The 12,840-nt window shown below is 32.6% G+C and overlaps 1 protein-coding gene across 1 annotated transcript; it reads right to left on the bottom strand.

Moving 5' to 3' along the window:
- Positions 1-810: 810 nt before the first annotated feature.
- On the bottom strand, positions 811-2,749 carry LOC143633918 (lycopene beta cyclase, chloroplastic/chromoplastic-like). Its single transcript, XM_077102132.1, has one exon. It carries the CDS (start codon positions 2,441-2,443, stop codon positions 962-964), a length of 1,482 nt encoding a protein of 493 aa, XP_076958247.1. The 5' UTR covers positions 2,444-2,749; the 3' UTR covers positions 811-961.
- Positions 2,750-12,840: the final 10,091 nt, after the last annotated feature.

Here is a 12,840-nt window from a genome sequence, read left to right on the forward strand (position 1 = left end):
TTAATACACAGCTTATAAGGAATTGTACACTTTTATTATGATTATTATAAATTATATAAAATATTATCTACTGATAAATCATTAACATGTGGACAATAAATTATTTTAAAACCTTGATGGATACATTCCTTAAAAACTATATACTTTTTTTTACTAAATTGTTAAGACTTTATAATTTAAAACCTTGAAAGACGCTAATGGCAGGCATGCAAACAAACAAAACGAACACGAACGGCGTTCGCTCGTTTCACTTTAGTCGAACAAGTGAATCACGAACTCTTAAATGAACGCATAGTATTGCTCATGTTCGTTTGTTCACAAAATGAATGTGTTTGTGTTTCATTAATTATATACATTCGTCAATATTCCAAACGAACGTAAATGGATGAACATAAAAGAACGCAAGTGAGCAAATAAATTTGAATAAACATGCAAACAAATAATCATAAACGAACAAACATAAATGACGGTTTACAGACATCTATAAACAAATTAGACATGTATTCATGTTCGATCGTTTAACCAAGTTTTTTTTGTTCATTTCATTCATTTATTAAATAAACAAACCTTTCATCGAGCCTTTCTCAAACAATCGTTCATTCACAAGCGTAGTTGATACCATGAAATGTTAGGAACATGATGTGTGAGCATACATTTGATGTTTACAATAGCAAAATGTACGTACAAGTGCTAGTTGATCCCATGAATATGCTTGGAATTGAACTTTGGGCAATGGTAATGGATATTATAATGCAGGGATTTTAATAATGCACACAAAAGTTCAAAAACACAGCATTTGGTAACTTCTTTCTTGTTGATTCCCATAAACAAAGAGACAATAACTGCAGGCTAATCAACTTAAAACATACGATAATAATCATAATATCCAAATGGTTAAACCAAAATCATACAATGATACAGGTATAAAACTATAAATATTATTATTATTATCATTCATTATTCATTCTCGATCTTTAACTAAATTTCCAATCATAGTTGCCAATGGTATGGTTCCTTTAGCCATAATTTCAACCCTACAAGTATTTGAAGCATGGCCAAATAACGAAAGCCCGAATGTTACCAACTCTGGAAGAAACAGCCTCGACGACAGAAACCCATGCCAATAGCGAGGTTCCAAGTCGAAAAACGCGTCAAAGAACCTTCTAGTACCTTCCAAATCAAGCTTAAGCAAAATATCCATCCCAAAACAAAAAAACTCCCTTTGTCTCCTCCTCTCAATAGGCCACAATTCGCGCCAAATCCCCGCCGACAAATCATCTCCAACCACCATCTTTTCGTTATTAAGATACCGAATTATTGAGTTTGCAACAATCGGGGCGGCAGCCAGTGTTCTGGCCACCATGTACCCGGTTGATGGGTGGACCATACCTGCGGTCCCACCTATCCCAAGAACCCTTTGTGGTAGGACCGGGAGGGGCCCACCCATCGGGATCACACACTTTTCGTCTTCTTCGATGCTTTTAACTTTTATACCCAAATGTTTCAACCGACACACCATTCGTTCTTGAATATCTTCCATCTTCAACCCCGGTCGGGCCACAAGTGACGTCTCTTCGAGAAAGATTCTACTTGACGAAAAGGGCATCGCATAGAGAAAAGTCGGAATCTTTTGATTCCTTTCTTTTAATTCAAGATTCTTGTCAAGATGAGAATCTCTCCAATCCATAAACAACATTTTGTCTACATCAAAAGGGTGTTCCTCAACTTCTGCTAAAATCCCATATGCCACTTGATACCCCGGGTTATACGGCTTGTCGTATTGAACCAAAGATCTTGAAAAACCAGTTGCATCAAGAACCAATGTCGCTTGGATCGTGACACCATCGTTACATATCAAAAAAGATTTCAACTCTTCGTGCACAACTTTAACAACCTTCGCTTGATGAAACTTAACCCCGTTCGTTATACACTTTTGCAACATCTTTGTTTTAAGCTGTTTCCGACTGACACGAGCGTACGGTCGGTTAAGACTCTTGGTCGAGTTATCGTTAATGTAAACGACCGCACTCGACCAAGTAGTATCCAAACAATCTAACAAGTCCATAGCTTCAAACTCATCAACCCACACACCATAATTATTAGGCCAGATTAGCTTCGGTGACGGGTCGATCGCGCACACGGTTAGCCCAGCCTCAGACACTTGCTGAGCCACGGCTAACCCCGATGGACCGCCACCCACCACCACAAGATCCACCACAAGATTTCTTGTGGGGTCATACAAAGGAAGCTCAAAATCAAGATTTTCTTTCTTGATTTCTGGAACAAGCTCTAACAAAGCACTACTACTGGCTTTAACACAATCTTTATGACCTAATTTGAATTGGGGTTTCTTAGCCTGACCCAAATTGCTTAAATTTCCTGCAAATTTGTTAATTGGGTGCAGAAATTCGAACGAATTATGAGTTCTTAACAAAGTATCCATATTATTATTGAATACCCAGATGCAATTTCACTTAAATTGAATCTCTTTCCAACTAAAGTTGCAAACTTTAACACATATCAAGAATCCAAGAAACCCTAAAATCAAGATAAAGGTACAAGCTTTAACACATATTCAGCTAAATTTGCAATCTTTATGAGGAAATCGAAGTGGGTTTTGGGCGAATTGAAAGAAAGATTGATTTGAAGGACTTACCAGATGAAAGAATACATGGATTTTGGAGGCCGGATAGGATAATTGGTGAAGAAGCATGTGGTATGGTGACTGTGTGACAAGAAAGAAAGTGTAAACTTGTGGATGAGTGAAGATGGGTGGGTTTTGATTTAATTGAATAAAAGTGATGTTAAATGAACCAACCCACCAAGATAATATTGATGGCACAAAAAACTGTGGTTACTATTTTATTAATTTTTTAAACCACGACCAGCAATTGTACTACGTGGTAAGGGTATTTAAGGTGTCTGAGTTAGTGTGTTAGTGGTAGAATGGTAAGCAAGATACTTAATTTTTCGTCTTTGGCCCAAAATTTTTTTTGCTTTTTCGGAGCCGGCCCTGTCTCACCATATCATTGTAACCTTCAGTGCTCACGGGCGTTGGCCTTAGGTAACTAATTTATCCTGATGTAATGAATTTAGTCAGTAGTCTATTTAGATTCGTAGACCGTTAAAAAGAAAAAATGGTAGTTATGGCTTGACTTGGTTCACCTTTTAGGGTGTAAGTTTTAAAAAGTTTTTAGGATTTTGATTTTGTGTATAAGAATCTAAATTTAACTATTATATATATATTACAATTAGCTTTTATCTCCCGTACTATGTGGTTGTTTTACATTAGTCGTTTATAGTATTTATGATGAAGGATATAATACACTAATGGTTTATCGTAAATTACGTACGCGACACTTTCAACCGTTAGATTTTCAAAACCCAAAATCACAATTAAACGACATCAACACACCTCCTTCCCCTTCGATAAGAAAATATCACCTGCCTATGAGTTTAAAGGTTAGATTTATGGGGTAATTAGCGGCGACATCAACGTTTGAAGGTTAGATTTTCAGACCTTCTCTATCGGCGGCTCCTGTGTCGGACACCATCGGCTTATCGGCGACATCATACTTATCGGCGACATCACCTGCTCCGGTGTCGGACACCATCGGCGGCTCCTGCCACCACTACTGCTGCGGGATTGCTGTGCCACGACAGTTTTCGTAGCCGACATCTTCTTGTTTGACATTGAACGTTTTTGGGTAAAAACGTTTAAAGGTAAAGAAGGCAGGTGTGCTCCCTTAATTAAAATCACATTGAACGTTTAAAGGTAAAAACGTTTTAGTTGAACGTTTAAAGGTTTAAAACGTATTAGCTGGAACGTATTAGCTGAACGTATCAGCTGAACGTTTAAGTTTTGACTGAACTTTTATAGGTTTTGAACGTATTAGTTGAACGTATGTCGCGTAAGTAATGCACGTTAAGCGATTATTGTACGTTAACCTTCCCCTAGTATTTATATATTTCTTTGGATGTTAATTTGATTTATAGTAGGGAGGCTAATAATATAATTTGGATTTTATGATGAAAGGGTTTCACAAATAAATGAAATGTTATAACCCGGTTTAAAAGCTATCTAGGTTTGTTAATACTCATGACCTGCTTATTTTTATTTTTTTTTACTATGAGATTTTTACTTAATTATAAATAATATCTTTTAAAAAAATGGATATCAATTTTTAGTATATCCCTATTTTATAGAATTATAATATTAAATATTTGGTGAGATTAATTTTTAATTTAATGAGATTTTATAACCCATTTAAAGACTATCTGGGTTTAGTAACACTCATGTCCGTGAATTCGGGTCAAATGAATAAGAAACCTCCATTTATAAATAAAGTAATCTGGTGACTTGAGAGAATTTATGAAGCAATTAGAGAGCTTTTAAAGATTTCGTTTATATATATTTAAGACTAGATTTTATCCCTCGTATTACGGGGGTTGTTTTACATTATTCGTTATTAATATTTATATATGTATATTTGGATTTTAATTTTATTTATTGTAAGAAAGTTAATAATTAATATACTTGATATTTGATGATAAAATTGTTTCACAAATAAATGATATGTTATAATCCGGTTTAAAAGTTATCTGGGTTTGGTAATACTCATTACCCGTTTATTTTCTTTATTATGAAATTGTTTCTTAATTATAAATAATATCTTTTTTTAAATAAAATAGGATATTAATTTTTAGTATATCCCTATTTTATAGGATTTTCATATCAAATATTTTATGAGATTAATTTTTAATATAATGAGATGTTATAACCCGTTTAAGAGCTATCTGGGTTTGGTGAGACCTTTACCCGTGAATTCGGGTCAAATGCGTGAGAAACCTTCATTTACAAATAAAACAATCTGATGGCTTGAGAGAATGCTTGTTTTACATTTTTCGTTTTTTAATATTTATTTTTTTTATTTTAATTTTCTTTATTGTAAGAAAGTTAATAATGTACTTAGGGTTTGATGATGAAAGAGCTTCAATAAATGATATGTTATGACCCGTTTAAATGTAAGAAACCTCCATTTATAAATAAAGTAATCTGGTGACTTGAGAGAATCTGGTGACTTGAGAGAATTTATGAAGCAATTAGAGAGCTTTTAAAGATTTCGTTTATATATATTTAAGACTAGATTTTATCCCTCGTATTACGGGGGTTGTTTTACATTATTCGTTATTAATATTTATATATGTATATTTGGATTTTAATTTTATTTATTGTAAGAAAGTTAATAATTAATATACTTGATATTTGATGATAAAATTGTTTCACAAATAAATGATATGTTATAATCCGGTTTAAAAGTTATCTGGGTTTGGTAATACTCATTACCCGTTTATTTTCTTTATTATGAAATTGTTTCTTAATTATAAATAATATCTTTTTTTAAATAAAATAGGATATTAATTTTTAGTATATCCCTATTTTATAGGATTTTCATATCAAATATTTTATGAGATTAATTTTTAATATAATGAGATGTTATAACCCGTTTAAGAGCTATCTGGGTTTGGTGAGACCTTTACCCGTGAATTCGGGTCAAATGCGTGAGAAACCTTCATTTACAAATAAAACAATCTGATGGCTTGAGAGAATGCTTGTTTTACATTTTTCGTTTTTTAATATTTATTTTTTTTATTTTAATTTTCTTTATTGTAAGAAAGTTAATAATGTACTTAGGGTTTGATGATGAAAGAGCTTCAATAAATGATATGTTATGACCCGTTTAAAAGCTATTTGGATTTGGTGACCCATGATCCGCTTATGTTTTTTACTATAAAATTGTTTATTAATTATAAATAATATCTTTTTCTTTTTAAATTGGATATTAAATTTTAGTATATTTCTGTTTTGCAGGATTTTCATATCATATAATTGGTAAGATTAATTTTTAATTTAATGAGATGTTATAACCCATTTAAGAGCTATCTGGTTTTTGTAAGACTTATACTCATGAATTTGAGTTAAATCAATAAGAGACCTCCATTTAAAATTAAGAAATCTGGTGGCTTTAATAAAAAAGGGGAGCGACCACATCGCGACACGTAAAAATTTAAGGTTTTCGTTTCTATATATTATAGATTACAAGTTGATTTTAGCTTGATGGCGTCATCCCTTATATTTCGTATCATCCAATGTTATTGTACTTTATGCTTTAATAACAATACAAGTATTTATTTTTTTTACTTTTCATCCACATACTTTTACATCTTTTGCATTTAACTTCAACACCTTTATACTTTTAACTTTGATAATATATCTCGAGCTTCATATTTTATAAATTTTTTGTTTTACGTACAGTTCTAAATTTTGCGAGTAGTTAGCATGCCACAATATGCGTGTGTGGTTCCGAGTTTTTACGCCTATTATTTCCCCGTTTAATGGCTTCATCACGACACACAAGTCCTAGATCAACTTAATTATTATTTTCAATGTTTACGTTCCGCATGCATGGTCCAACATATTTATGTCTACTTTTCGTTCGGTTTTACTTTTTTCGTTTATTATTTCATTTATACGAGTTTTTTTTATGTTAGTGGTTGATGACAGTGGTGTGGCATTGGTGCTACTTGGCACGGTTTACTCCCCCACTATAGTGCATGGATTTCCTTAAGGCTCACGAAAGTTACTGTCCGCGAGAAAGGGGATGATGATGGAAGCAGTGGTGGTGACTTCATGTTTTATAACGAAATGGATGTGTAATAAACGGTTCTATACCCCAGGAGAGTGTCAATAGTAGTTGTTAAAACAATTTGTTAAGATGCCTTTAAAGGACTATATTTGTGTTCACCCAAAGACCGCATTTTTATAATTGATTAATTAAATAGAATTTATTACGTTTATGGAAGTTGACCAGAGTTTTTAGCTTTTTACTAGTTTTTATATAATTGGCCTTCAAAAAAGGGTTTGACTTGCTTTTTTTTTTCTTTTTTTTCAATTATTAAACATTAATACACACACACACCACCACCACCACCGCCAACACCACAGCCACCCTTCATTCATGTCATCTTGCTTTGTCGATGGTGGTTTAGGCGATAGTGCTTTCGTTTCGAAATTTGTAATTGTGTTTGGCAACCATGTAATTGTGAGATTACCCACCATTTAAAGTTTCACTTGGATGAAATCTCCTAACAATTTTCATGTTTCTAATTTGTGTATGTGTGATTTTTAGTGTAAAATTTGATTCCATTAGTGGATTAAGGGTTGGCCGGGTTTCTTGGTGGGGGCTGGTCTAGTCGTCGAATGCTTGGTGAAGAAAAATGCTTCACATTACTTTTTAGTAAATTACAATAACAGTCCATGGTCTTAATTTTTTTAAATATTTTTAGTCCCTTAAAATAAAATAGTATTTTAGTCACTTAATTCAAAATTACCAAAAAAAAAATAAAATTAACCAGAGTTAGTGTTAGACCAACAATTTGTAAAAAATTAAACCAATTAGTCTAAAACTAATGTAATATTATAAACATTAAAAAGGAGTATTTACATTGAAACATAACGCGAACAGGCAACCAGCTGCGTAGCTATCCATTTTTAAATTATAAATTTTGATACTTTGGCTCTAACGGTGTGACATGAGTCAAAACACACGAACCATTTTGTTTAAAAGACAAACTTTTTTAAGTTATCGAGACTTGAACCCAGGACACTTGTGTGTTTAAGAGACTTTGTCTCTATCACTAGACTATCACTCCAAAACAAGTAATTGATAAACTTTATTTTTGTCTTGACTCTTGACATTCAAAGAGTATGGTTTTGTGTTATTTAAGAAAACCAAAACCCAATTACAACCATTAATCTTGTTATGATCTTGAATTTTGGAAATATTATTTATAAACCTTCATGAATAGTTCTAGATTGTAATGGATGGAAGTGGACGGTTAAACAACTAGTGGATGATGTCATATGATAGTCTAACAAATATACACACGTAAAAGGAGTGAAAGGACGTTGAAACAAAAAATGCATGTGGCGTGCAGGAAAGTATACTAACAAAGCTCATTCCATTCATGTGCTTGCTACAATTAAACCGTTTACGATCTATTTTATTTTCTATAATTTCTCTTTGCGTCGGTATTAAATAAGTTAGCTAGAAATTAAAAGTGATGATGAATCACATTGTTATTGTTATTATCAAATTGTGTGAATTGCATTATAGTTTAATTACATTTTTCTTGAACATTGAAAATTTTGACGATATTGTTGTTTATTGTTGAAGGCATTGTTAGTAAATTCACTTCAATTTGATTGGTTTGTTTATTATTCCAGATTATTCTTTTGTTTTTACACTAAGAACATTCACAATTATATGCTTTTCGGTTATGTAGCAATAGTTGGTAATAGTAAAACAAAACCGTTCTTCTGAACAGGAATTGCTTATTAACCGAAACCGGTTCTTGTTATTATTCGCTAGCACAAAAATCGGTTCCAACCCGTTTCTAACCGGCAGTTCCTAATTGGTTTTGACTATTCAACATCGAATCGGTTTAAACCGGCTAATCAAAATTCATTTTTTAGGTTTATTATTATTTTTTATTAAAATACCGTTTTTTTTGGGGTTCTTACCCGTTAACCGGTTTCAGTTATAACCTAACAGGTTTGATAGATTAGGGTTTTTGAGATATGAAAACCTGTTATTAACAGATAGGTTTTTGGTTAACATGATTTGACCAAAAACCAGTCGGTTAATAACTGATATTTTAAAAACTGGTTAAGCGTTTGCGGCTTTGACCAAAAACCAGTCGGCACATTGGGCTGATTAACAAGGTGGGCACTGGGCAGTGATGGGCTGAAATAATGGATGCCAAGTCGACATTAGGCTTGACAAATTAATTACATTACTGGGACTGAAAAGCAAAACCATTAATATAGAATACAAAGCCGTGAGGTCCGTGACAGTATCTATAGTGTTATACGTGTATGTTGGTCGAGTATTTTAATGTATTGAAATGTGAGGCCCTCACCAATGTTTAATTAAATACTAGCTAGCGACCCCTAATCTAGTTGAAAAACCTCGTTCATAACCGATCCAATCTCGTGTGCATTTGTGTCTAAAACCTGCAGTTCATGCATTTGTGTCTTCTTAATGGCCTAAAAATTTGTTCCGTATATTATAGCCGGTTGAACTACAATCCTATAAAACTTTCCTTGTAAATGCTTTAATTTAGTATAAAAAACATAAAAACTGAATTTAAGAAGAGAAAAAAAACGATGCTAAGTACCGAACAACTTTCTTTTGAATGAAGAAGAAAGCGTGGCTACGCAGATACAACTATTAGTGAAAAGAGCATCCACCCTCACGATCCCATGAAGTATCGGTGACCTGTCCGTCACCAATTCACCAGGGTAAACACCCGCCAAAGCCCTACCATGGTACAACTCTTGGCTCATGTATGACATTGTGTCACGAACAAGACTTGAACTAACAACATTTTTAAAGAAAGTTATCGAGGTGCCGCTTTAGCATTATTGCTCCTTTGGTACACACATAGAATCAGCCAGTTGTTATTGAATAAATTAAACCTAGCATTTTACTAAAAAGGCACTTAAACATGAAAAAAAATAAAAATAAATAAAAAAAGCCAAGAAAATATGACATACGTAACTTACACAATAGGTTGGGGGGCTGGGGGAATATAATACTATCAAAGGTTAATTCAAAGAAACTGTTTGTCTGTAAAGGTCTGCAAATCATTAATAAGTGAAACCCCATTCGTGCGTGCGTGTCTACGTGTGGTAAGATGAGTCTATTGTACTATCTGACTTCATTTTCCACACTGAAAATTACATATCATCATAAAAGCAATATCATCAACAACTGTTACTATATAGAAAAGAACTATTGATGTTGAAAGAATGAAATACAATCAATTGGCAAAAGGAGAAAGACATGATGACATGCATAGTTTATCATAAGAGTATATTCCGTTGCACTTCTGAATTCGACGTGAAAGGACGACTGCGTTGCGGTTAGGGCTGTAAACAGCTCATGAATGGTTCGGCGGAAGTTCATTTACCTTCGTTCGTTTAATAAACGAATGAACATCAACATAGGTTGCATACTTGCATTTGTTAATTTATGTTTCTAAACGTTCGTTAATGTGCTCATTTATATTCGTTTATGTTCGCTAGTTAAAAAGGTTTGTTTTATATTTTTATAATATTTTATTTGAAATTAACAACCTAGCATCTAAATTTTATAATTATATTGTTTGTGTTCAGTTCATTTATATAATAGTTGGTTTCATAAAGTTTTGCTTTAACTAACAACAAATCAAATTTGTGCTTTGTTGAATTATCATATATAACGAAACCGCTGATTGGGGGATGAATATGTTTATGATTATTATTATTATCTCAAATGCATAACATTATATTTAATTAAGGTGATTATGTCTAATGTTTTGGATTAATAATGTTGTTGTTTTCTTAAATAATGCATGTTCGTTTGCTTTCATGAATAATTTCAATTCCTTAACGAACGAACATGAACAGAATTTTTATTCGGTTAGCTTTTATGAACTATTCATGAACAAGTTTAACGGTAAACGAATGAACATGAGCATGAGTTTATGCAATTCATTTCGGTTCGTTTAGAGAGGGATTTTTTAATCCGTTTAAATTACGGATGGGGATTGATGCTCATGTTGGATTTTTATTAGATCACGGGTATACCCTTCAATATTCCCCACAACCTTTATTTTTCCTTTCTAATTTTAATACAAATAATATTATAAATTTTAAAACAAACAAGTTTAATAGCTTTTCTTTAATAAAAAATTACGTAATAAAGATAAAGATTAGATTTTCACTAAAACGTTCACTAACCATATATATTTTTACAACTTTGGCCTTCATGGCTTCACAGGTGATGTTATGATTAGGTTGGCACGTGACTTGGGATGAATTTTGAGAACATGGAAGATTTTGTTTGTAAAGTTAGAAAAGAAGAAGGGTTTAAAGCCCTTGGTTGATGTTTGGTTACCAAGATCACTTTGCTTTTAATGGTTTTATTGGGTGTTTCTTTTTTTGGTTTTTTAGGGGTACGCTTTTTTGTGGTGTTTAAGTGTGTCTCCTTTTGTTTTTATTGGTTGTTTATCTTGAGGTTTTTGTTAGTTTCCTGTTAGCTTTTTATGAAATTTGCCTGTTATAGAGAGAGAGGTATGTGGGTCCTCAATAAAATTATTGATGTTTGTCATCAATATTTTAATATTTTTATTCATTATTGACTCTTCTTTCAACTGTCATTTTTCTCATTAGGCACCTTCCTTCAACTAAAATTTTTTCTCACTAGTCCACTTCATAAGTGGCGTTGAAAGCTTCAAATTGAGCCGCTAATGTGTCCACACTTTCATCCATTGGTGTTGGCGTGCTTGCTCGTTTTCCTTTATTCCTCCCGATCAAGTGTTGTGGCTAGGGAGAATCTTGGTCATCAACATAAATCGTTGAGGTCAATGTTAAAACGTGCACCCAAACCCATAGTTGTTGTAATTCTCGTTTCCATCTAAGGACCATATTCAATTACCCTATTTGAAACATAATATACGGGTGTTTGATATGGAATTGGCTTCCTTTTACGTGCACAACCAGATTATGTTTAAATGTTCTAACTGATACCCGTAAATTTATTCTAGTTAAATTATTTATTTTAATATGTAATTGGATTCTATTACACTATATACGATTGTTTGATACGGAATTGGCTTCGTTTTGCATGTACAACCAGATTATTTTTACATATTCTAGCTCGCGCGTACACATAATATAATTCAAGTTAAGTTAGTTATTTTAATTTTTTTTTTTTTAAATGCTAACTCATAAGCCCTTTAATCTTACTTTTAAATCGACTGTAAGTTTTTACCATGATAACCATCCATCACTTGAGAGAAAACTTATTATCACACCTCTTTAGGCATGTTTGCGTAATGTGTTAGTTGAATTAAAATTTACTAAAGAATTTAAATTATGTTACTTGTGTCAGATGCAAAAGAGACAAAGGAGACATATAGAAGTGAAAGCACTTACTTTACTGCAGAAAACTGTTGAAATTAGCCAGATTAAGTCAGTTGTAGACCATGAGTTGAGACAAGCTTTTCATCAGGCTAGCATGTACAAAACCTTAAACTAAGTTAATCATGCTTACATAGGGAACACATAACAGAAAGTGAATGCTTACAAACATCTTGTAATATATGCATCACTCGTAGATTTTATTATTTCAAACTACAATTAGCTAACTGATAATAAATAATTTATACTGATATTGTGACCAATAACGCTTCTAACTTTTACTTTCGCTAAACTTCTATATGAATAGGGCAATTAAGACCATCATTAACCACAATACTTGTACGGGCTACTAGTTCCGTCCTTTGTTACGAGAGAAGACAAAATGTGAAAGCGTTTATAAAACCACTTATAAACTCTTCTTTTTATTATTTTTTAACGGAAAGTATATTAAAATAAAACGCTTAGCAAGACACTACGAATAAAACAATAAAGGGAAAAAAACAAACAAGCAGAGACACTAAAAAAGCATAGACCAGTTCTACCTCTTATATGCACTAAAGATTAATTAGGGTTTGAGTTTTAACGTTTTATAAAGCTTGGAGCTAAGTAGTAGTGCAATAAAGGAGGCATATGTAGGGACAGGAGACAAGATTACATACATGGAGGGAATCCAGAAAAAAATAAAAGATTTAATAAAATATTAATCTTGATGTGTTGTCACACTCAGTTGTTGCATTCATGCAAGACAACCAACCAATATGTCCATTTGCTCATTTACCCCATTTTCATGTCCTTTTCTTTCTATAAATACT

This window comes from Bidens hawaiensis, unplaced genomic scaffold (genome assembly GCF_021521415.1).
Source record: "Bidens hawaiensis isolate Kalapana, Puna unplaced genomic scaffold, B.hawaiensis_p1.1 tig00006913_1, whole genome shotgun sequence".
NCBI lineage: Eukaryota > Viridiplantae > Streptophyta > Magnoliopsida > Asterales > Asteraceae > Bidens > Bidens hawaiensis.